At 42.3% G+C, this 22,466-nt stretch overlaps 1 protein-coding gene across 6 annotated transcripts in view; it reads left to right on the top strand.

Annotated features, from left to right (window-relative positions):
• The window catches only part of PCLO (piccolo presynaptic cytomatrix protein), a gene marked incomplete at its 5' end in the record, with an annotated part of 233,953 nt that overhangs the window by 41,311 nt on the left and 170,176 nt on the right, over positions 1–22,466 (top strand). For all 6 annotated transcript variants that reach the window (XR_014156346.1, XM_081860927.1, XM_081860926.1 and 3 more), the window contains one exon: positions 1,589–2,974. Coding sequence is in view for 5 of the 6 variants with exons in the window: in XM_081860927.1 (XP_081717053.1) it covers positions 1,589–2,974 (1,386 nt within the window). The remainder of the gene's footprint in view (positions 1–1,588; positions 2,975–22,466) is intronic.

Genomic DNA, 22,466 nt, shown 5'->3' with positions numbered 1-22,466 from the left:
TGAAAGCAGAAGTTTCAATGGGATTAATTAAGTCAGAATGAATGTCACACTATATCTAAAATTTTGAAGAAGCAGAAGATTTATTTAATATGGTCTTTGAGTGTTTAGTTATAGGAGTTGCATTTTCTTTTCAGTCTGTCCCTTAAAATCAGAGATATCAGTTTTAGAGCTGGATTTAAAGCTTCATGTAGTTTTTCATTAGATGACAAATAACATGAGGGGAAATGTAAATCACACATCTGTGCAAAACACATAATCAGGAGTGGGGTATGTCTGCCCAAGTTGTTTATTTTATTTATCTAAATCCTTACCTGCACTGTTTGGGACAAAGCCAAACAAATTATAAAATTGTGGTTATTGAGCAGGTGAGAAATTCATCAGCTGACATGAAGCAGTTATTGGGGGGATGCAGTAATCATACTGCTAAAATATAAATAAATACGTAAATAAAAATTGTCCAGTAGTGCCTTAGAGATCAACTAAGTTTGTTCTTGGTATAACCTTTCATGTGCATGCACACTTCTTCAGATACACTGAAACGGAAGTCACCAGACCTTTATATATAGTGGAAGGGTGGGGTGGAGTTTTTCTCAGGCGGGTAGTACGGGATGGGAGATTGACTCAATGGGTATGGTAAACCTGTTGACAACTGTTAATGACTGCAATTAGTCCTACAGGAGACAGGGATCTAATATCTCTATTAAGACCAGGTCTCTCCATAGTTTTCAGCTTAGTGATAAGTTGTATTTCAGCAACTTCTCTTTCAAGTCTGTTTCTGAAATTCTTTTGTAATAAGACAGCTGCTTTGAAATCCTATATTAAGTGTCCTGGAGATTGAAGTGTTCTCCTACGGGTTTCTTTATCTTGTGATTCCTGATGTCAGATATACCGTAGATTCCAGTGTATAAGGCGACTTTTGAACCCCAGAAAATCTTCTCCAAAGTTAGGGGTCGCCTTATACGCAGGGTATGGGTGGCGCAGAGCAGAGCCGGCCCCCCGCTGCTGCGGCGGCAGCGGTGGTGGCTCTGAAGCAGCAGCAGCAGCAGTGGGGGGCTGGCTCAGCTCCGTGCCGGGTGGCTTTCTCCCAGCACGGAGCTGGGGGCACCCCTGTTGCTGCCCAGCGTATTGGGCAAGTGGGCTTATAAGACAGCTGCCAATTGCAGCTGCCAGTTTGGGGGGTCGTCTAATACGCCCAGTCGCCTAATATGCTGGAATCTACAGTATGTCCATTTATCCTTTGCCATAGGGTTTGGCCTGTTTGTCCAATATAGAGAGCTGAAGGGCACTGCTGGCATTTGATGGCATACACAATGTTACAAGATGGGCAATTAAATAGGCCTGAGATGATATGTTTGATGTTGTTGGGTCCAGTGATGGTGTTGTCTGGGTGTATGTGGCAGCAAAGTTGGCATCTGAGTTTATTGTAGGCTCTGGTACCAGTGTCCATGCTAAAGTAATTTGTAAACTTTAAAAGGAGAATATGGATGTGATCAGCTGGGCTCCCCTTTAAAACATGTGAACAGGATGTTTGCACTATTCATGATGTGATTCTATCTGGCTATTTAATCTTTTTTCCATTCTCTCACAGATTAAAGAATGGCTTTGTTTAAACTGCCAGATGCAGAGAGCTTTAGGCGGTGATTTGGCTCCAGGTCCTGGCCCTGGACCACAGCCCTCTGCACCCAAGCAAAAGATGCCTGCTCCAACTGCAGCAAGCAAACCTGTTTCCCATCCACAGCAATCTACACAGAAGAAAGATGTTCCTCTAAAACCTGATGTTACCCAGTCACCTGAACACAAAAAGCCACCAACACAAATAAAGCAGCCGACCGTGCCCAGTTCTCCTCCTGCAAAACCAAAACTTCCCTCTGCTGAAACTCAGCCAACAGAACCGGCCCCCAAATCTGACCAGGCCAAGCCGCCATTGGTTGAAGACAAACAGAAGCAAGCTAGTACTCAGAAACCCACAAGCGATACTATGCCTACACCACCACCAGATACCAAACAAGATTCACCCGGCCCGAAAGCCGCACTTGCTCAACAGAAAGTGGCACAGACTCAGAGATCGGAGCCTGCTAAGTCATCTCAAGACACACCTCCGTCTGTAGATAAAGGTGCTCCTCCAGATTCCAAAACTTCGTCTCAAGTGTCTCGTCAGAAGTCGGATCCCAAACTTGTTCCTCAGCCTCAACCTGGGTTGGATTCTAAGGCTCAGAAGGTAGGCGAACCAGGTGAGGTGAAAGAAGACCCTAAGAAAAGGCAACCCCAGGCGGCTCCTAAGCCAGACGCCAAGCAGGCTCCCAAAGGGCAACAAGGCACCATGGGGCCCAAACCCACCCAGGCTCAGCCACAAGCTCAGCAACCTCCCAAAGCCCCAGAGCAATCTAGATTATTCAGTCTTAACATAGGAGGCATCACAGATGCTCCCAAACCGCAGCCAACAACCCCTCAAGAAAGAGTCACCGGGAAGCTCTTTGGATTTGGTGCTTCAATTTTCAACCAGGCTTCCAATTTAATCTCTACAGCAGGCCAGCCCGGAGCTCAACCACAAGGTCCTCCATCTGGGTCCCCCTCAAAGCAGCCGCCTCCTGCAGCACAGCCTCCTGCCCCACAAAAAGATACCCGTCAATCCCAGCCATCTCCCAAAGCAACCCCTGTGAAGAAAGAAACAAGGCCTCCTGTGGCAGAAAAACCAGAGCCACCCAAAGCTGATGGCGGCTCCACTGTTAAGGAAGCAGACGCTGGGAAGAAGGCTTTGCCTGCCAAAGACATCAAGCCTCCAGCTGTTGAAGCTAAGCAAAGTGCCGAGGCACCAAAAACGAAGCCTCCTTCGCAGCCAGCGTCTTCTTGTCCTCTCTGTAAAACTGAGCTAAATGTTGGTTCTAAGGATCCTCCCAACTATAATACATGTACTGATTGCCATAATGTCGTGTGCAATCTCTGTGGATTTAACCCAATGCCGCACATAACTGAGGTAGGCAACATTTTATTTTGCATTAATATTTTTGTGAACCCCTGTTTTGTAAGCCTTGAATACGGAAGAACATTTGATCGGTCTTCCTGGGAGTAAGCGCCATTCAGTTCAGTGTAGAATGTTTCCAAGTAGGCATGCATACCATTGCACTGTAAGTATATGGGTTTGCGGGCCATTCTTTTTGTGTGTTTGCTTTTTTATATAAAGTTTTTAATATCTATATGCGATTTCACTGTGAAGTTTGAACAGCTTCAAATGTGTAAATGCAGAGGAGAAAAAGGCTACGCTTAGGGACTATATTATCTTCTGTAATTTGCTCTGTGGATATTTCTGCCAGGCTAGGATGGCAAGAGTGTTTGCTTTAGATTCACTTACCACAAGACTGGGTGACGGATGCCTGCAGTTTATTTACTTACTTGTCTGATGTCTTTCCAATTTCAGCATAGTGCTTGAAAAAGTGACATGTAGAACAGCTTCCTGTGTTTTTCCCCTTCTTGCATTTTGCATCTTACTTTTTTGTGTTTGGGAAATGTTGTAGATGGTAAGCAAAATACCGTCTTGTAAAATGAACTTCCTGCTTCCAACTGAGGAAGTTTTTTGTTTTTGTTTTTTAAGAATAAATTCGATACATCTTTCCTAGATTTTGAAGCTAAATGTGACTGGCAGCTTTGCATCTACTATTAGTAGAAGCCAATTTGAAAGTCCCCTTTTGGTCTTGCATTATCCTGTTTTTCTTCTGCTAATTCTGGTTTGATCTCTTTGGCTTTGTTATTGTCCTGGTTTGGGTTGACCATTGAGTAGCTGAATATGTTTAATTTAAGTCTTGTGGGATTTGTTTTGCAGAACGTTGGTTGATCTTTGATTACATATGGTTTGGGATGGTTTGTAAAACACCCAAAGACTTTGGCACAGAAGCGTGTGAGCTCTGAGTTAGAAGATACTATGCCTTAAACGGTAGAGCATGTACCCTTTCTTTCATCAGCCAGTTTAGAGCCACTGTACCCATTACCTGGAAGCAAAGAAACAGGAACATCAGCTGACTGCACATCCTTCCGTAAGCCTAAGGCTGGCACATGAGAGAGAACAAAGATGTATTATTCCCACCAGTGAGATGTCTTTGTCCATTTGTAGCAGGCAGGGAATCTTTTCAACATGAAACAACCTCTATGAAGAGAAACAGAAAAAGATTCTGAGCTGATGTAAAACACAAATGTTGATTTGCATGTCAGCTCAGAGCCTATTGTTTAATGGCTTCCATAGAAAATAAGAGGTTTTGGTTTCTGATTAACCCAGCCATCTGATTTATATTTACCTTAATGCCAGGTTGTCTAAAAAGTAAACAGCTGACGATTTAATAAATGAGAATTTATAGATTTCAAAGGCCCATAGGGTCATATGTACTCTGATGGATTATCATGAATCTTAGCCAATGTTCTTACTCAATGATTCGCCCAGCGGGGAGGAGCACTGTTTACTAACTCCTTAATTAGCTGTCCTGTGGACTTGCAGTGAAGGTAGTTCTATTTTTAGTACACATGGAAGGAGAAAACACAGGAGCTGCAGATGCTCACAAATGAAGCACCGCAGCAGTGACCATTTTGTGCAGTGATGCCAATGGAAACCTAAAGAATATTGACTTCGTTTGGTTTATAAATGGATTAATTTCAGTTTGGGGTTTGGAGGGTTGAGTTCCCTGCTGGGAAGATGTTTGAACATGCATTCTAGTTGCAGCTGTTGTTGCTGATGACTGTGATGATGATAAGAATCATATTAGGGGGAAATTGCACAATAAAAACTAAAGGGGAAATCTAACTGTCGGTAGATTACAGGGATAGGAAAAATCTAACTTGCCTGTGACAGGTTGGTGAGGAGATGTTTTATTCCTTAAAACAAAACCTAGCTAACAAAATGCCCCACAGACCATGGATGTAGTGCAGGGCATGATCCAGAGGCGTCAAGGATTAGTTTAAAAGGATGCAATCTCAAGAACCAAATTTGAAATCTGTTGTGGGTTTCATTATTATTATTTTTTAAAGGCAGGTTTTTTTTCACTTCCCCCGCTTGTGACAAGGCAGCAAGGGACCCTTCCTCAGGCTTCCAGTGCAAGTAAAGAACCCAAGTCATAACTGACGTGAGTTGAGCTGGCACTGCTGTTAGCTGCTGGGTTCATGCTGCTGCCTTTAGGCCACAGAAGAAGCTGGAGTGGAGGCGGTGAGGCTGGAATGATCACATATTTATGATTACATATTTATTTAAACCCCACCTTATTCAGGGCGTCTTACAGGTAAAATGAGAACAGCAAAAACATTGGGGGGAAACTAATAATTAAAAAACAAGTAATTAGTACAATTGTTCATCTCCTTATCTATGATCTATTAAAAACAATCTGATTTTTATTTGCAGGCAGTCCCCCACTTACACGTGTCCAGTTTTTGTGTAACCAAGTATCTGTGCATTGTGCTGAGCCCAGAAGTGTCCTGGAAACATCATAAAGATGTTCCTGAAACATCACTGAAAGGGTGGAAGGGGGGCGAGGCAGGATGTTTGCAGGCTTTTTCAATGGGTTTCATGTGATTTTTCTGACTCGTGCAGTGCCTCAGAACATAACCCCCATGTAAACAGTGGGCAGCCTGTATCCCATCTGCTATGGATGTTTTAGCAGAGATTCCTGCATTGCAGAGGTTTCCTTCCAACTCTACAATCCTACGATTCTCTGATTCTCTGATGTTATATGAACTGTTTTGAGAGGTGCATTCTTGTGCAAGCGTGATACTTATTTAGTAATTAGGAACTGGCTGTTCACTTTCAGAAATTTAACTTTCAAATGAGAAAATGTGCTCTCCTCAGAGTGAAAACACAATTTAGCCCAAAACTAATGTGAATTTCAGTGACCTGTGTCACAGGGCCACTTGGATTACAATCAAGCCAAATGAAAGGAAGTTGTCTTTGTTCTGACTTGGACAGGCAAAGTCACAGTGGGCTGCCTTGTTTGCCTTGTGAAATCGTTATAGTGGTGTAGTGGACTTGGAAAAGGGACATCGAGACTTGGTGCTCAGCTGTGAAGCTGGCTTGGTTGCTTTGGGCAACTCATCACCTCCTGGAATTTTGAAGGGAGAGGCAGCTGATTTGGTACGGGCAGACTTGTCTCATTGTGTATACAAGTTATTTGCCCATCTGAGATCTGCTTTGAGATCTCAGATCGGCAAATGATGAGTGTATTTGAAAGAAGGGAATCTTGGACTTTTGACTTAGAAGAAAAATATTATTAACACCATTTTGTTCTGGCACTGTTACATAAGAAATATAGTCTTTGGAATTGTCTGTGTAGCTCCGCCATCTGTCTGGGGAACACTGTTCTTATTGTTGTGTGTGGGGAAAGTTTTCCTAAAGACATCCAGTTGTTACGGGCTTGAAGTGTTATTGAAGTATTATTGGGCTTGAAGGTAAAGGACACCTGACAGTTAAGTCCAGTTGCGAACAACTCTGGGGTTGCGGCGCTCATCTCACTTTATTGGCCGAGGGAGCCGACGTTAGTCTGCAGACAGTTTTTCCAGCTCATGTGGCCAGCATGACTAAGCCACTTCTGTAGTAACCAGAGCAGCACATGGAAACGCCATTTACTTTCCCTCTGGAGCAGTACCTATTTATCTACTTGCACTTTTTGTTTTTGTTTTTTATATAAATATTTATTAAGATTTTTGAATACAAATGCACAAATAATAAACAACCTTACTTATATCATAACGTGGTTTCATCACTTCTTTGGACTCCCTCACGTCTCCCGCTCCCATTTACATCGTAAAAAGGTTTTTCCAAGCAAATTATCAACTTGTTTAGGATCTTATATCCACTCATTTAAATATAATCTAGCAATTCTCCAAAAAAATTATGTTTTCTTTAATCTCACTTATCATCAAATTCAAATCTAATTTAGTGGTGGCCAATTTTTTATAATCTAGCATCCTTCTTAACATTCAACCAAATTGCAATGTTTTTGTAAATACGTCTTAAATTTCTTCCAGTCTTCTTCAACCCTCTCTTCACCCAGGTCTCGGATTCTGCCAGTCATCTCAGCCAGTTGCATATAGTCCATCAGCTGCATCTGCCACTCTTCCAGTGTGGGTAGATCTTGACTTTTCCTATCTACTTGCACTTTTTGACGTGCTTAAGCTGCTAGGTTGGCAGGAGCTGGGACCAAGCCATGGAAGCTCACCCCGTTGCGGGGATTCGAACCGCCGACCTTCTGAGGCCCTAGGCTCAGTGGTTTAGACCACAGTGCTACACACGTCCCCTTCTTTTTTAAAAAACTAACGAAAACAACACTCAAATATAGTATTGAAGTACATTGCTTTCTAGTAAAAAAAAAAAGTTATGGTAATCATTAATCACATTTTAAAGGTTGAGTTGGATGTGGCTGTTGTATTCTCTAGTCTTTTTAGGTCAGGACTCAGTACACCATATGCTGGTCTTCTGTTTTAGTTTTGTTTAGTTCCTGGCACTGTGTGTGTCTTTTTAATGCGGCCATTTGTTTGGAATTAATCTAGTTATTGTGCCAAAGGAAGGGATAAACTGAATGTATAAGGCATGTTTAAAGAAATAAATCGGGGAAAAGGATTACAGAATTTAAAAGATTTCCTGGTTCAAATTCCTCTTTGGAATCAGTGAAAATAGTTAAACTGAGACCTGATCTCAAAGATGTAAGCACTCTTATACCATGAAAAGTATTTTTTGCTGCTGGCCCCAATATCGAAGGGAGGAGAATTACTGTTCAACAAGAATCCCTCCATCTTCATCAGAGCCCTTGCAAACACACAGCTAAGAGCCAAACTGCACATAATTTGTCAGATATGGGACTGGAATTCCAAGCATATTCTCCTTGTCCTTAAAAGCAGACCAGTAGAGGGAAATGTATTGGGATCATGACTTCCACCTTTTCCCTATGCTGATTCTACAGTGCGAATCATCTTAAAACGCCACCACTGTTACCGGTCACAGAAGGGAAAGCATGCAAGACTTTATGCTTTTCCTTCTCCAACTAGCAGAGTGTTTGTGTGGATGTATTTCGTATTGGAGATTGGGCACAGTATGGAAGCGTTACCCCTCCCTCTGGATCATGGCCCAGTCACCATTGTTCTCCCCAGTTGGTTTTAGAAGAAGAAAAATATATATTGGAGATGCAATCACAGCTCTCCCACATAACACATAGGCTAAATCGCACTGTATGTCTCCCAGCCCACCAGTCTGGCCTGTTTTGTGGAAAGGCGCAATTTCAGGCATCTTCTCCCAGTGCGCTGGCCCTGCCTCCACTAAACCACACTTGCATTACAAGTGGCTCACCTGTGCTGCCCCAGTCTTCCCACATCTGCTAAGTGGTATTGACACCACATCGGGCAAGCTAGCACTGCTCTGTTGTCCACTGGGAGAGCCGCTTCTGACATACATGAAGGAACAGAATGCCTGTATGCTATCTACATGCGCACAGTTCAGTGTGAATAGGCAAACACTAAGTAGTTGATATCCTTTTATATATATAGGAAAGCCAACCAAGTGATTTTCACATGGGGAATCAATAAGTTTTTAGAAAATGAGAGAGAATTCTCTTTGAAAGAGCTCCAGCCTCCACCCAGGACTGTAAATCCCCAAAGTTTAGTTTAGTTTTTTTGCAAGGAAGCTATGGCAGCTAAATCAGTTTAGGTCTGTAGCGTAGATGCGGCCTTCATTCTCTTTGCCAGTTCTGCTTCAACCTTAAATACTTGCCATGATAAGCTGTCAACTTCTGAAGGAGAGAATGAAAGGACTGTTTAAAAACAAATAGTCATTAAAAGATGGAAAAAGCAACATCAGATACTTGCAGGGGCTGCAGTATATCTGACAGACATCTCAATCACATGCTCATTAACACTGTAATATGCATTGTCATGAATAATGACAGACAAATTGACTAAAATGCAGACTGCCTGAAGGACCATCTTCTATGTATGGAAAACAAATACAGCTTCAGATAAATGATAACACAATCCGACATGAAGATAAAGCTGAATCTGACAATTCCTATGTCTAATGAAGCCAAAGGGGGCTGCATGTTTATTGAATTAGACAGAACAATGGTGTCAAAAGAATACCCTGCAGAAAACCAGTGTACTACTGTTTAAGCAGAAGACTGAGTGCTGCTGCGTCCCTGCTTAGGGTCAAACTAAGGGCCAGACCAGATGCTTTACCCTGCATGGCCTATCTCATACAGGGGAGCAAGCACATGCAGTTCCTGCCTGTCCCCTCAACGCACCAGCTCCACATTAAAAGGTAAAGGTACCCCTGACCATTAGGTCCAGCTGCGGATGACTCTGGGGTTGCGTGCTCATCTCACGCTATAGGCTGAGGGAGCCGGTGTTTGTCTGCAGACAGCTTCTGGGTCATGTGGCCAGAATGACTTAAGCTGCTTCTGGCAAACCAGAGCAGTGCATGGATATGCCGTTTACTTTCCTGCCGGAGCGGTACCTATTCATCTCCTTGCCCTTTTTGGCATGCTTTCAAACTGCTAGGTGGGCAGGAGCTGGGATCAAACAATGGGAGCTCACCCCGCCGTGGGGATTCAAACCGCCAACCTTCCAATCAGCAAGCCCTAGGCTCTGTGGTTTAGACCACAGCGCCACCCGCGTCCGCATTACATGTGTTCAATAGCTCTCTGACATGTGTAATGTCACACTTTTTCCTAAATAAGTGCTGTACAAGTCCTATCGTGAGGAAAACAACAAGTTTACAAATTTGCAGTCCTTCCAAGTAAAAATGGTACCAGCCACCACTGCTTAAGAGTATGTTGTGTGCTTAAAGCCCTGTTCACACATTCACTCGATGGCTGTTGTGAAAGAAAGAGCCTTTGTAGGTTTTAGAAAAACACTGATTTCCTGTCACCCACCACGTAATACTTTTCAGAGAAGTCCATTTATATATTCATTCATCAAGTGTTGAGTGAGCAAGGGCCGAGGGATTAAGGGATACTGGTGTGAACAGATCCTGCTACACCACACATATGGCAGTGGATGTGCTACATGCACCTCATTGACCCATTAGGTGTGCTTTCTCTGTTATTTAAAATCAAGTTAGGATGCCAGACTAGACTATAGTGATATCCCTTCTTTCCCCTGATTGCAGAGGGAGAAGAGCAAGTGAAACTGAAAGCTTTGATTGGCCCTGTAAGAAAGCTGCCAGTGGCTTTTATATACAGTACTGGAGTCAAAGTGTCCCTTGGATTTCACATTATGTATATATGGACTTCTGTCTGGAAATTATGATGTTGTGTTCTTGCGGGGTGCACCTTTCTTGTTTTGAGGAAGTCAATCTGTTCACATGCTACATCCCCACTCCCCCGTACCCGGACCACTGAACCAAGTCTGAACTGTGTTTACATAAGATAGCATACAAACATGACTTAGTTGTTGGCTGACAGGTGTTTTTTGTTACACCCTTTAAATCAAATCTAATCAATGCCAGTTTTCCTTTATAAATAGCTTTTCAAATGCCTGCCAGTTTCTTTACAGCTCTTTCAGTCTCTTTGACGAACGTTGTCTCATCTTTTGCACCTAATGACTAGCTTGATTCAGAAATTTGGAAATATGTCCATTTTCTTTTCTCACCACACTTGTTATGCTGCCAGTCTTTCTGTCACTCTGTTTACTTCTTAAGGATTGCATTCTGCTCTGTGTGTTTGTGTTGTTAAAAATATATATTGAAAAGTAGCAAGGATTTAGGAAACATAATTGCTCTTTCAATCGTGCAGTTGATAATTTATGACCAGATGAGTGTATTCCTTCACCTGTTTTCATGGGAGTGTCCAGATGAAGTAATGGTAATGATACTTTATAGTGAGAGACAATTCCAAGAGTTCCAGTGCTGAAAATCGAATATAAATTTAATTATAATATAACACTTGTTAAAACAATACTGTATAATAAAGGGATTCCTTTCTCTGTGTTTGTCAGTGCTTCTGCACTGCACTGTAAAGTAATGTGAAGATAATTGGAATAATATATGGGAACCTAGCGTCTCTCCCCAATAGGCACACAAACAGAAGGTTCATCTTCCTGTGCTGTGATGACAAATGCTTACATCATAATCTCTAATTCATTTAGTAGAAAAGGTAACAGAGCATGGCTGGGAAAACAATTGTTTGGAAGTATGGAAGAGGCAGTCTAGCATCATCATGTTGGTTAGAGCATGGTGCTCAAAAGAGCATGGTGCCGATAACCTCAAGGGTACAGGTTCCATCCCCACATGGGACAGCTGCCTATTCCTGCATTGCAAGGGCTTGCACTAGATCAGGGGTTGGCAACGTGTGGCCCGTGGGCTGGATGCAGCCCACAAAGACTGTTTTACCAGCCCACGAGCTGCCCCTGAACTCAGATGCCCGCTCGGCGAGTCCCCTGCGCGCTGTGCTAAACCGGCACGGTGCAGGGACTTGCCAAGCAGTGCCGGAAATCGTGTCTGCACATGTCCAGATGATGAAAATTGCTTCTGTACAGGCGTGATTTTTGGCGTCTGGGCATGTGCAGAAGCGACTTCTGGTGCCGCAGACATGCGCAGATGCGATTTCCGGCATCACGCTGCGCCAGTCCGGCCCACAGACGATCTCTGTGGGAGTTATCTGGTAAACCTTTCTGACCCCTGCACTAGATGACCCTCAGGGTCCCTTCCAGCTCTATAATTCTATGATTCTAAGTGATGTTAACCACACATGTTATTTTTCACATATACAGAATACAGTCATACCTCATGTTACGTCCGCTTCGTGTTACGTTCTTTCATGTTACATCCCATGGCGACCCAGAAGTAGCGGAAAGGGTCACTTCCTGGTTTCGCCGCTCGCACATGTGCAGAAGCGTGAAACAACGTCACGCGCATGCGCAGAAGCGGCGAATCGCAACCCACGTGTGCGCAGACACGCCGCTGCAGGTTGCGCTCTTTTCATGTTGCAAACAGGTCTCCGGAACAGATCCTGATCACAACCGGATGTACCATTGTAAACGTTTTCAGGCTTTTCACAGAGTCATAGTGTGCTGTGGGAACAAGACCAAACCCAAGTTCTTGTTTGAGGATTCCTTTTTAAGAGTCTACTTTCACAAGGGAAGGGTTTGTCTTAGAAGAGGGAGAGGATGGAGTTGCCATGGATATCTCAAAAAGGATATAATGGATCTGGAAATGTTCAGGAAAGGGCAACCAAAATAATCGAGGGGATGGAGCAACATTTGGGACCTTTTAAGTTTAGAGAGAATACAAGGAAGAGGTGACAAGATAGAAGTTAATCCATGGCATGGAGCTTAATCCTTTTCTGTTGATGGTTAAACATGTCATTCCAAGCATTATAATATTTGTTATTATTCTTAGTTTATTGGCCTCTTTTATATAGGTCACTGTGGTGTGTTACAGTTTGTGGGAAGTGCAGTTTGCGTCTTCTGTAGCAGTTGTCTCACAGAGGTTGAATGAGAATGCTCTAAAGACAGTTGGGTTTGTGTGCCTGCTGTTGGTTTTCATCACTGGAATTGTGGGTGGTCTTTGAAAGCTACAGTCTTCAGGCTGCGATGGGAAAAACAGAGACCTTTCAGCAGATCCAATTTAAGGTTGGTACAATACCTCAGAATGTTAGCTGGAAAATGTCTGGTAGTTCATCTTTTCCATATCCGTAGCAGCTTATGGCAAGCCTCTCTCTGTCTTTCAGCTGCTCAGTCTTGCAGTTTCAACAATTTGATAATTCTGAATTTCCTTACAAATGTACAGATTTTCAAAGATAATAGATGTGAAGCACTATTAACACCCAAAAGGTGCTATGGAGGTAATGTGGATGCTCAGTCCTGTTTTGAACTTCTTGATCTAGGGATTTGCAGAACTTGTGGTGAGGATTTCCACCTGTCAACACACACTTATTTATAGACTTGTTAAACTAATGGATGCTGCTGAATCATGAGGAGAGTGGTTAACCTCCCTCCATTCTATTTTTCTCTGTCTTGGCAGGTTTAGTTCATCATCAAAATAAAAAAAGTGGGTTCATATACCCCCTTGCAATTTAATGTTGCAAGAGAGGGCTTCCTCTCTGACATAGTAATCACTATTTTAAAAAAGAAAAAAGAAATCTGTTTGTTGAGTAACTGTCCAAAACTACAGTATCATTTCAAGTGTCTCTGAGTATTAAATATCAAGTTCTCTACATGTCATTGGCTCTCTTGATTTCAGTCTCAGCAAATCTCAAACATTACTTGACTCCATCTCCAGAGTTCGTACAGAGGTTTAAGACATGGAATTAGTAAGGCTTTGAAGTGGGGTCAACCAAGGAAATTTTTCTTGGGAAAGACTTCTTCCCCACTATGAGGCATGTTTAATATACCGTATTTTTCGCCCCATAGGACGCAGTTTTTCCCCTCCAAAAATGAAGGGGAAATGTGTGTGCGTCCTATGGGGCGAATACAGGCTTTCGCTGAAGCCTGGAGAGCAAGAGGGGTCAGTGCGCACCAACCCCTCTCACTCTCCAGCCTTTGCGCAGATCTCCACAAGCCATGGGAGCCCGCGCAGGAGAGGCTTGCAGAGAGTTGCCTGCATGCCGAAGGCTGGGCGCGCTGAGCTCAGCGCGCCCAGGCTTCGCGCAGCTCTCCGCAAGGCGCGGGAGCCCGGCGCCGGGCTCCCACGGCTTGCAGAGAGTTGCCTGTTCTGGGGGCTGGGATCGGGGGAATTTCGGGCTTCCCCCGCCCCAGCCCTGCTCCTGGGGGGGGGGGAATAATTTTTTCCCCTTTATTTCCCCCCAAAAAACTAGGTGCGCCTTATGGGACCGTGCGTCCTATAGGGCAAAAATACGGTATATGTTATTATATAATACACAGAGAGAGAGACAGAGACAGAGAGACACCCCATGAAATACTTTTCTCACAACAAACAACAAGGTAATATTATATGAATACTGATAATATTAGAAACAATAATAAAAATTGTTTAAAATTTTATTTAAAAATAAATAAAATAAATAAAATAAATAAAATTAGTGTTTAAAATTAGTATTTAGAACTTGAACGGTAATCAGTTAATTGATTAATAAGTGGCCCTCAAGTAATATGTGCAAATATGTCTAATTCCCAAAGGATCTCCTGGAGAGATGGGCTCTGCCTTTGGCTCCTTCAGAAAGCACTGATCCGCTGGATATATAAGGGGTGAGACAATCTTTAAGGGTTCAGGGTCCCTAATTGGCAGCCAGTAGTTTTTGAAACATTAGAGCATTAAGCAATACAAAAAAAATGAGAGATCATGGGGTTATATCATAAATAGAAATTATAACACTAACATAAATTAGTATAAAATCCAACACTTCAATATTGTAAGTAAGCAAATAAATATATATCACATGATTAAATCTGTCACACGGGAAAAACTTTTATATTTGCCAATCTCCAATTCATATCTAATTCAATAAAAGATGTTGTAAAATTACAGTGGAGTGATCTGCTTAAAGGCAAGGGTGCTATAATTGATAGCTGTGAGTTTAACAATATGTGTGCATTTCTCTGGAGTCAGAGAAGGAAAATGAAACAATGGGGAAGATTTAAACCTCCTTCTATATTGAGAGTTGGAGAAAAGTTGTTTCCTTCTCAGAAGCAATGCTAATGGTCCATCTTCTGTGTTAGATCTTTTCTGGAATGGGCTTTTATTTCTGTAATCTGCTGCCTCATCAAGTCAATAGGCCTAATTTCCTTCTGATTTTTAGGAACCAAGTCAAAGACATTTGAAATGCATTGCGCTACTGTTATCATTTTAGATTCTGATTCACATACATCTTATTCTTTAAGCCATTATTTTACTGTTTTTACCTTGAAGCTATTTGAATGGGAAGTTGAGAATACATATGAGAATGAAATGAATAAATATTTATTCATTCTTTCCTCTACTTTTCAAACATACAGCAAAGAGCTGCTGCTGCTGCTGTCATGGTCTACAATGAACCTGATATGATTTGGAACAGAAAAATGCAATCTGAGCAAGCATGCCTCAGCAAAATTTGAAATGATTCAATCAGGTTCTTTTATCAGAGTTTATGTACTTGTATAGCTATTGAATTCTTAGAATATTCTATTTAGTTTGCTGATTCACCCAGTGACAGCCACAGATGTGCTTGTGAAATGAATGCAGGCGGCTTCGCTAGCATTTACAGTTAGCTTAACTCGTTCTGCCTGCAAAGCTCCCTTTGTCTTTAACAACTGCACCAGAATCTGATTTTCAACAGGTGAACCTTTTCTGGAAGATTTCCACCTGCTGAATTGCTTGGCACCTAGCTGTTGAAGGAATAGACAACCTGCCAGAAAACATTAGCATCCTTATTTATAGTTTGAGCGTCTTGAAAGGGCCACTTGGAGTCTGCTTCAGCCACTGGGGACTTCCCATTAATCTGAATGTCTTCTGGGGTGATTGAGAAATCAGAAACTGTGGAAGAAAACTCCGCAGCAGAACACTTGCTTTGCATAAAGGAGGTTCTGGGTTCAAAATCGGTGATGGAGATGAACAAGTGATGTTAAAGACTTTTGGCAGAGATCCTGGAGGACAGTTGCTAGTAGAATAGACATTTCTAGACTAGATGAACAATTAGGCACATTCCTCTGGCCATATGATAACCGAAAACCTATTCCAAAGTAGTCTCTACATTCAACCTCTTTCTTTGGCTGCACAGTCTTTCTTGTTCACTTTTGGTCTGTTGCTCTTTCCCCCAACTTTCTTATATATATTTTGCATATTATAATTGCTGGCTGTTGTTGATATTAAACAATACAATACATTTGGCATATGATTTAAAATGTTAATATAATGTTGCTCATTTGGTTAATCGTATTTTAACTGTTTTTTATATTTTAAAACCATCTTAGGAAGGTTTTTGCACTATATGGGGCACAAAGATGTTTCAATCAAATACATTATGGCTCCCCTTTATCACCTACACAGCCCAACAACACAACAACATGAACCCACCGGCAGCATACGATTCAATATGGCTAACTTAACCCAACAACTGTTAGGATATTTCCGTTCCACCTTAAAATGGAGCAGGTTTTGTGAGTCACAGAATCTGCGTATTTCCTGTTCACAGGAAGTTTCTCTATTGTTTCTGCTTTCGTTTTCTCTCTGTGTCTGAGACACTGAAGCAGGCAGTCATGTTTTTTCTTTGTTCTGACCAACGCTGAATAAACTTGTAAATATGCTCTCCTGAGTGCATCTTTCGCTGTGCGAACTTTGCTGATAGAGCGTGCATGAGCTCTGGAATGTGGAAAGCTATTTCCGAGGCTTCGTGTCGCTAATTGACTGATACTGTATCTATGGGAGATCGATGGACGTCCGGAGGCGGCTTGGGGGCCATGATGGCTTTTGTCTCCCTGGCAGTATCCCAACAACAGCAACACCTCTCACACATGCACAAACAAAGCCCACTGTAGCCAACCAAAGAAATTCAATAATACCTTAGGCCTCATACCCCAACCTCTCTCACCACCAATGAAACATAAGAAGCAAATAGAAGGAGTACCTACCCAAATGACTCTGACACAAAAACCCCATGCATACACTACATAAAAGAACATAAGCTCCCCCCCCCCCCTTTCTTCCAAACCCTATACAGTCAAATCTCCGTTTTCAAACATCTCGGCTGCCGAACATTTCAGAAGCCAAATGCCAAAAACCTGAGAGCGAATGCTTCCTTTTTCAAACGTGCCTTGGAAGTCGAACGGCTTTTGAGGCGTGTTTTTCATTCTCTCCCCCCACTGACTTTGCAGCCAGCCCTTTGATCCTCAGTTTTTGATCGTTTTGGAAGTCGAACGGACTTCCAGAATGGATTACGTTGGAAAACCAAGGTTCCACTGTACTGCATATAACACCAATGTCTCACAATAAATGTAACGGATCTGTAGAAGACACAACCTGAAGGAAGAGACGATGCATGTGCTTTTGTAAATGAGGAAAATCTTTTATTACATTTTAAGTCCTGCTACCCATGTCTGCTGTGTAGGGACCATCAATACTAGTGCCCAACTTTTTCATTCAGTTTCTTTCACTTGAGTGCCTACCACAGAGCAACTGAATTCTCTCTCTCTCTCTCTCTCTCTCTGTGTGTGTGTGTGTGTGTCTGTGTGTAAGTGTTGTGCTACTATTGTATAGGGGCTTCATCTGCAAGCCTTTTAATGTGGAATTCAGTTAAATATTGAGAACATTTTCTTTCTCTTTGCTGGCTGATACAGTGCAGAGAATGTTCAGCCAATGGGAGGGCAGTACGTTTGTCTGTTGCTATTGCAATCTGGCTCTTTACATTATACCCTAGTACTCTGCCTACCTCCTAGTGTTTTTTGGTTTGAGGTTTTGCAGAAAGATCGGTCTACATGGAATCAGTAAATTATTATTATTTATTAATTTGTTTACGGCCCTTCATCCAAAGATCACAGGGTGGTTCACAACGTTAAAAAATAAAAAAAATAAAATACATAATAAAAAATAAACAACAGCAAACCAGACCAAACCAAACCAAACCAAAAACATCCCACCCACAGAAAGGGATACTTGGGGTAAAGCTTGTGTCCTCTAGGCTAGCTTCATCTGTGACATGTTTCCATCAGATATTAAGAACTATCTCTAACATTTGTAACTAGCAGAAACACTAGGTGTTGGTGTTTCAAGAGCTGAAATCACCCAAGATGAACTCTCTTCCATTTTGTTCTGGCTGTTTATCTATATTATACCATGGACTAATGAACAATTACAGAATTATGCACTGAATGACCAATTCTTGTCACATCAAAGGATTTGGAGCCTGCCAAACTGAGTTAGAATGGAAAATGTAACCACCAGACTTTTATGTGAAATGTAAGCTGCTGACTAATGCAAGTGGGTATCCTAAGATGTTTTCACACATTGCAGCTTGAAAGGTCAGTAATCAGAATGAAACTGCAAATGAGGCCTCTCCCAGGAATTTATTACTGTACTAATGGGCTAATAAAGGCCTGTGTTAGAACTGAGATGAAGTTACTGAAAGAAAAGCAGTTACTAAAACACACTATTCATGAGAAACCACACGTTAGAGCTGAGATGTATTATCTTCTTTACTGGGGGAAAGTAAATGGAAAAAATTAGTTGCTGTAGAGATGTAGGAGAACTGGATACTTGGCTTCAACCATTGCTCATTGGACTTTTCAGATGGACTCTGGATAAATTGTAAGTTAAGCTTGAGTGCATATATACAAATTTCTCTCTCTCTTTGTGAGGTGTCTTGAATCCTGACCTTGTGAGATTTTCTAATATTTGCTACACCCCATCAGAACTAGTGTTGGAATCAAATGCTTTTCTTTTTTGAAAAGAAAAAGTGTCAGCTTTTGAAGTTCTAGGACTCATAGAATCATAGAATCATAGAGTTGGAAGAGACCACAAGGGCCATCGAGTCCAAACCCCTGCCAAGCAGGAAACACCATCAGAGCACTCCTGACATATGGTTGTCAAGCCTCTGCTTAAAGACCTCCAAAGAAGGAGACTCCACCACACTCCTTGGCAGCAAATTCCACTGTCGAACAGCTCTTACTGTCAGGAAGTTCTTCCTAATGTTTAGGTGGAATCTTTTTTCTTGTAGTTTGGAACCATTGCTCCATGTCCGCTTCTCTAGAGCAGCAGAAAACAACCTTTCTCCCTCCTCTATGTGACATCCTTTTATATATTTGAACATGGCTATCATATCACCCCTTAACCTCCTCTTCTCCAGGCTAAACATGCCCGGCTCCCTTAGCCGTTCCTCATAAGGCATCGTTTCCAGGCCTTTGACCATTTTGGTTGCCCTCCTCTGGACACGTTCCAGTTTGTCAGTGTCCTTCTTGAACTGTGGTGCCCAGAACTGGACACAGCACTCCAGGTGAGGTCTGACCAGAGCAGAATACAGTGGCACTATTACTTCCCTTGATCTAGATGCTATACTCCTATTGATGCAGCCCAGAATTGCATTGGCTTTTTTAGCTGCCGCGTCACACTGTTGGCTCATGTCAAGTTTGTGGTCAACCAAGACTCCTAGATCCTTTTCACATGTACTGCTCTCAAGCCAGGTGTCACCCATCTTGTATTTGTGCCTCTCATTTTTTTTGCCCAAGTGCAATACTTTACATTTCTCCCTGTTAAAATTCATGACTCATGACTGATAAAAGTGTGCCACCCTATGTTACATTTTCTGTCATCAGACACAGTTCTGGGTAAATTACATGGACTTTGGAGGTTAAAGAAGGAAGATACGCCCCCCCCAACTTTGAAAAGGAATAGTGACCTTTCAGAGACTTTTGGAATAACAAATTAACATGAAATAATGATTTTTAAAAAATATGATTGTAAAGAAGAAAAGACAATAGAGTATTCTTTTCTGATTGCTTTGTCTATGTTTTGTCTTGTTAGTTGTTTGTCATGTCAGGTATTCGTTTAAATATTGATTTGACTGATTGTATTTCATTGTCGCTTTCCATTCAGATGAGTCCCAGAGCTGCTTACAAACTAAAGAACAGCAACAGCAACATAGCTACATCACAATTTGCATAATACATTTAACACGTCATCAATAAAACCATTATACTTCACCACAATTCATCATACGAACAAAAGCAGAATCTAAAAAGCAGGCAGAACATTATTCCATTCTTCCTCGTAGCTCAGTTATCGTTCTTTCTGAACAATCCTTCAAAATCCACAGCCAGCATACAAGAAGACCCTGATCCAATAAATATACTAACAGAACTGTACTATAACAAGCACCCAGTCTCACACACACACACACACACCAGCCATGTGTCTGGATGTGTGTTCCTGGGCAGCAGCCTTTTTCTCAAGCTTTTGCAGAGAGATTAAACTTGACACGCTCTCCCTGAAAAATAGTACCATTTGCCCCCACAAGCAGTAGAAACAAAGCTGGTGATATCCTTGTATAGACCTATGGGCTGGACATCCAACAAATACTCTTCCTAACAGTTCTCATGCAGCTATTGGTGATTTTATGAGGGGGGTTGGGGGTGGAGTAAAAGGTAAAGGTACCCCTGACCATTAGGTCCAGTTGCGGACGACTCTGGGGTTGCGGCGCTCATCTCACTCTATAGGCCGAGGGAGCCGGCGTTTGTCCGCATGTGGCCAGCATGATTAAGCTGCTTCTGGAGAAACCAGAGCAGTGCACGGAAACGCCATTTACCTTCCCACCGGAGCGGTACCTATTTATCTACTTGCACTTGACGTGCTTTTGAACTGCTAGGTGGGCGGGAGCTGGGACCGAACAACAGGAGCTCATCCCATCATGGGAATTCAAACCGCAAGCCCTAGACTCTGTGGTTTAGACCACAGCGCCACCCGTGGGGGGGGGTAGATCTCCCTAAATGTGTTGTGGGTTTGTGCCATAATTCTTTGATTTAGTAAAAGTTAGAATTAAGCAAGGTTTTGTTAACTATGCCAAACGTGGAAATTTCTGGGGTTAGCTTATGCAAACGAATCAGACTAGCTTAGGAGGGCCAGCTGGGTGCAAGCTGTTAAGGAATAAAGCAGAGTACAGTGGTACCTCGGGTTACATACGCTTCAGGTTACAGACTCCGCTAACCCAGAAATATTACCTCAGTTTAAGAACTTTGCTTCAGGATAAGAACAGAAATCGTGCTGTGGCAGCGCGGCGGCAGCAGGAGGCCCCATTAGCTAAAGTGGTGCTTCAGGTTAAGAACAGTTTCAGGTTAAGAATTGACCTCCGGAACGAATTAAGTACTTAACCCAAGGTACCACTGTACTTGGTCCATCAATGAAAACCATCACAACGACAGAACACACCCTGCTGGTCCAGAAGAGGGGTGTTTCCAAGGTTACAGGGAGCCCCTTCTTTGCTGCCTGCTCCTGGATAGAGGCAAAAGCTAGGTTCAGGGTTTCAACTTTGAATGACATAGGTTGTGAGGAGGTCCCCAAATCAGGCAAGATAAACAAAGGTACAATTTCAAACAGGGGTAATGACTGAGCGTCCTTAAAATGTCAACTGCCTCCTTACTTCTGAGTATACATGATTGCACTTTAACTGACACTTTACATTGACTATTCTTTTAAAGGCTCACTCCAGACATAATGATTTTGATTCAACAAGACCAAAGTTTGTATTGTTGCATTTGCAGCAAGGTAAAATATGTAAGCTAGGATGTTGTTTTAGGCCATGGATATAGAGTTCCATTCCGGTGGTCAACCCATAAATCACTGCTTTTGGTTAGAGGTGTATATATATTTCAGCCAGAATTTATAAGGAATGTATACAATCCTGCTGAATCTCAGTTAACAGCATCAAGTGTTTTACCTTCCAAAGGAGTTGCTCTCTTACCTTGTTACAGCAAAAACAAGAGTCTTGTGGTAGCTTAAAATTATATCATGGAAGATCTGCACATTGGCCATTCACATCATCAGTAACTGGTGACCACACAATCATCTTAGGTTTGCTTTGTTAATTAATTCCTGTACTTGGAGAAGAAACCATTTCTTGATTCAGGCCTAAACCATCAGATTTCCTGAGAAGGACTCGTTCTGCAGTTTTTCACTGGAGTTTTCTTTTTGAAGTCGGTTGCTGAAGAATAGCAACTTTTAAAAACATAGTCCTTCTATTTTTGGTACTAAATATCTAGGCAAAGGTTTATTTTAATACAGTGGTGCCCCGCAAGACGAATGCCTTGCAAGACGAAAAACCCGCTAGACGAAAGGATTTTCCGTTTTTCGAGGCGCTTCGCAAGACGAATTTCCCTATGGGCTTGCTTTGCAAGACGAAAACGTCTTGCGAGTTTTTTCCCTTTTTTCCCCTTTTTCTAAGCCGCTAAGCCGCTAAGCAGCTAATAGCCGCTAAGCCGCTAATAGCGCTAATCCGCTAAGCCGCTAATAGGGATGCTTCGCAAGACAAAAAAACCGCAAGACTCGCGGAACGAATTATTTTCGTCTTGTGAGGCACCACTGTACGTACTTCTTTTCAGCTCAACCATGTACAAAAGGGTTTTTGCAAAGTATCAAGTTGACATCCCCTATCAAGGATGGTAATTCTGGTAATAGTTAGGAGCTAAAAATGTAAGAAATGTTGATGCTCTGATGCCCCTAACCCTAACCTACTACTCTCTAGAGAAGCTTGCACATTTTTCTATACAGAAATCTTAGTGTTTCTGTCAACAGCTTTCTCCCCTCCCCAGTTTAATTGTTCCAGAGCTTCTTCCCACACACTGACAACAGCCTGTTCCTCCTACAAACCTGTTCTTTTCAGAGCTACCACCTACCCCCCCCACCCCTTATATTATTATTTTTCTACTGTAGTTGGAATGCAGCTAATTTCTGTGATAACTGCATTGCAAAACATAGGCTGAATAAAATATACACTGAAATAGCAGTTGCTGTCACTCTTTTGTCCTTCATGGTGAGACTGGATTTCTCCCATCTTGGCAGTCGAATTGGCAGATGTATTTACCAGCAATTCCAA

The sequence above is a fragment of the Podarcis erhardii genome, assembly GCF_964252035.2.
Source record: "Podarcis erhardii genome assembly, chromosome: 5".
In the NCBI taxonomy this organism is placed as follows: Eukaryota; Metazoa; Chordata; class Lepidosauria; order Squamata; family Lacertidae; genus Podarcis; species Podarcis erhardii.
The sequence above is the reverse complement of the archived record's forward strand: the minus strand, read 5'-3'. Positions and strand labels throughout refer to the sequence as shown.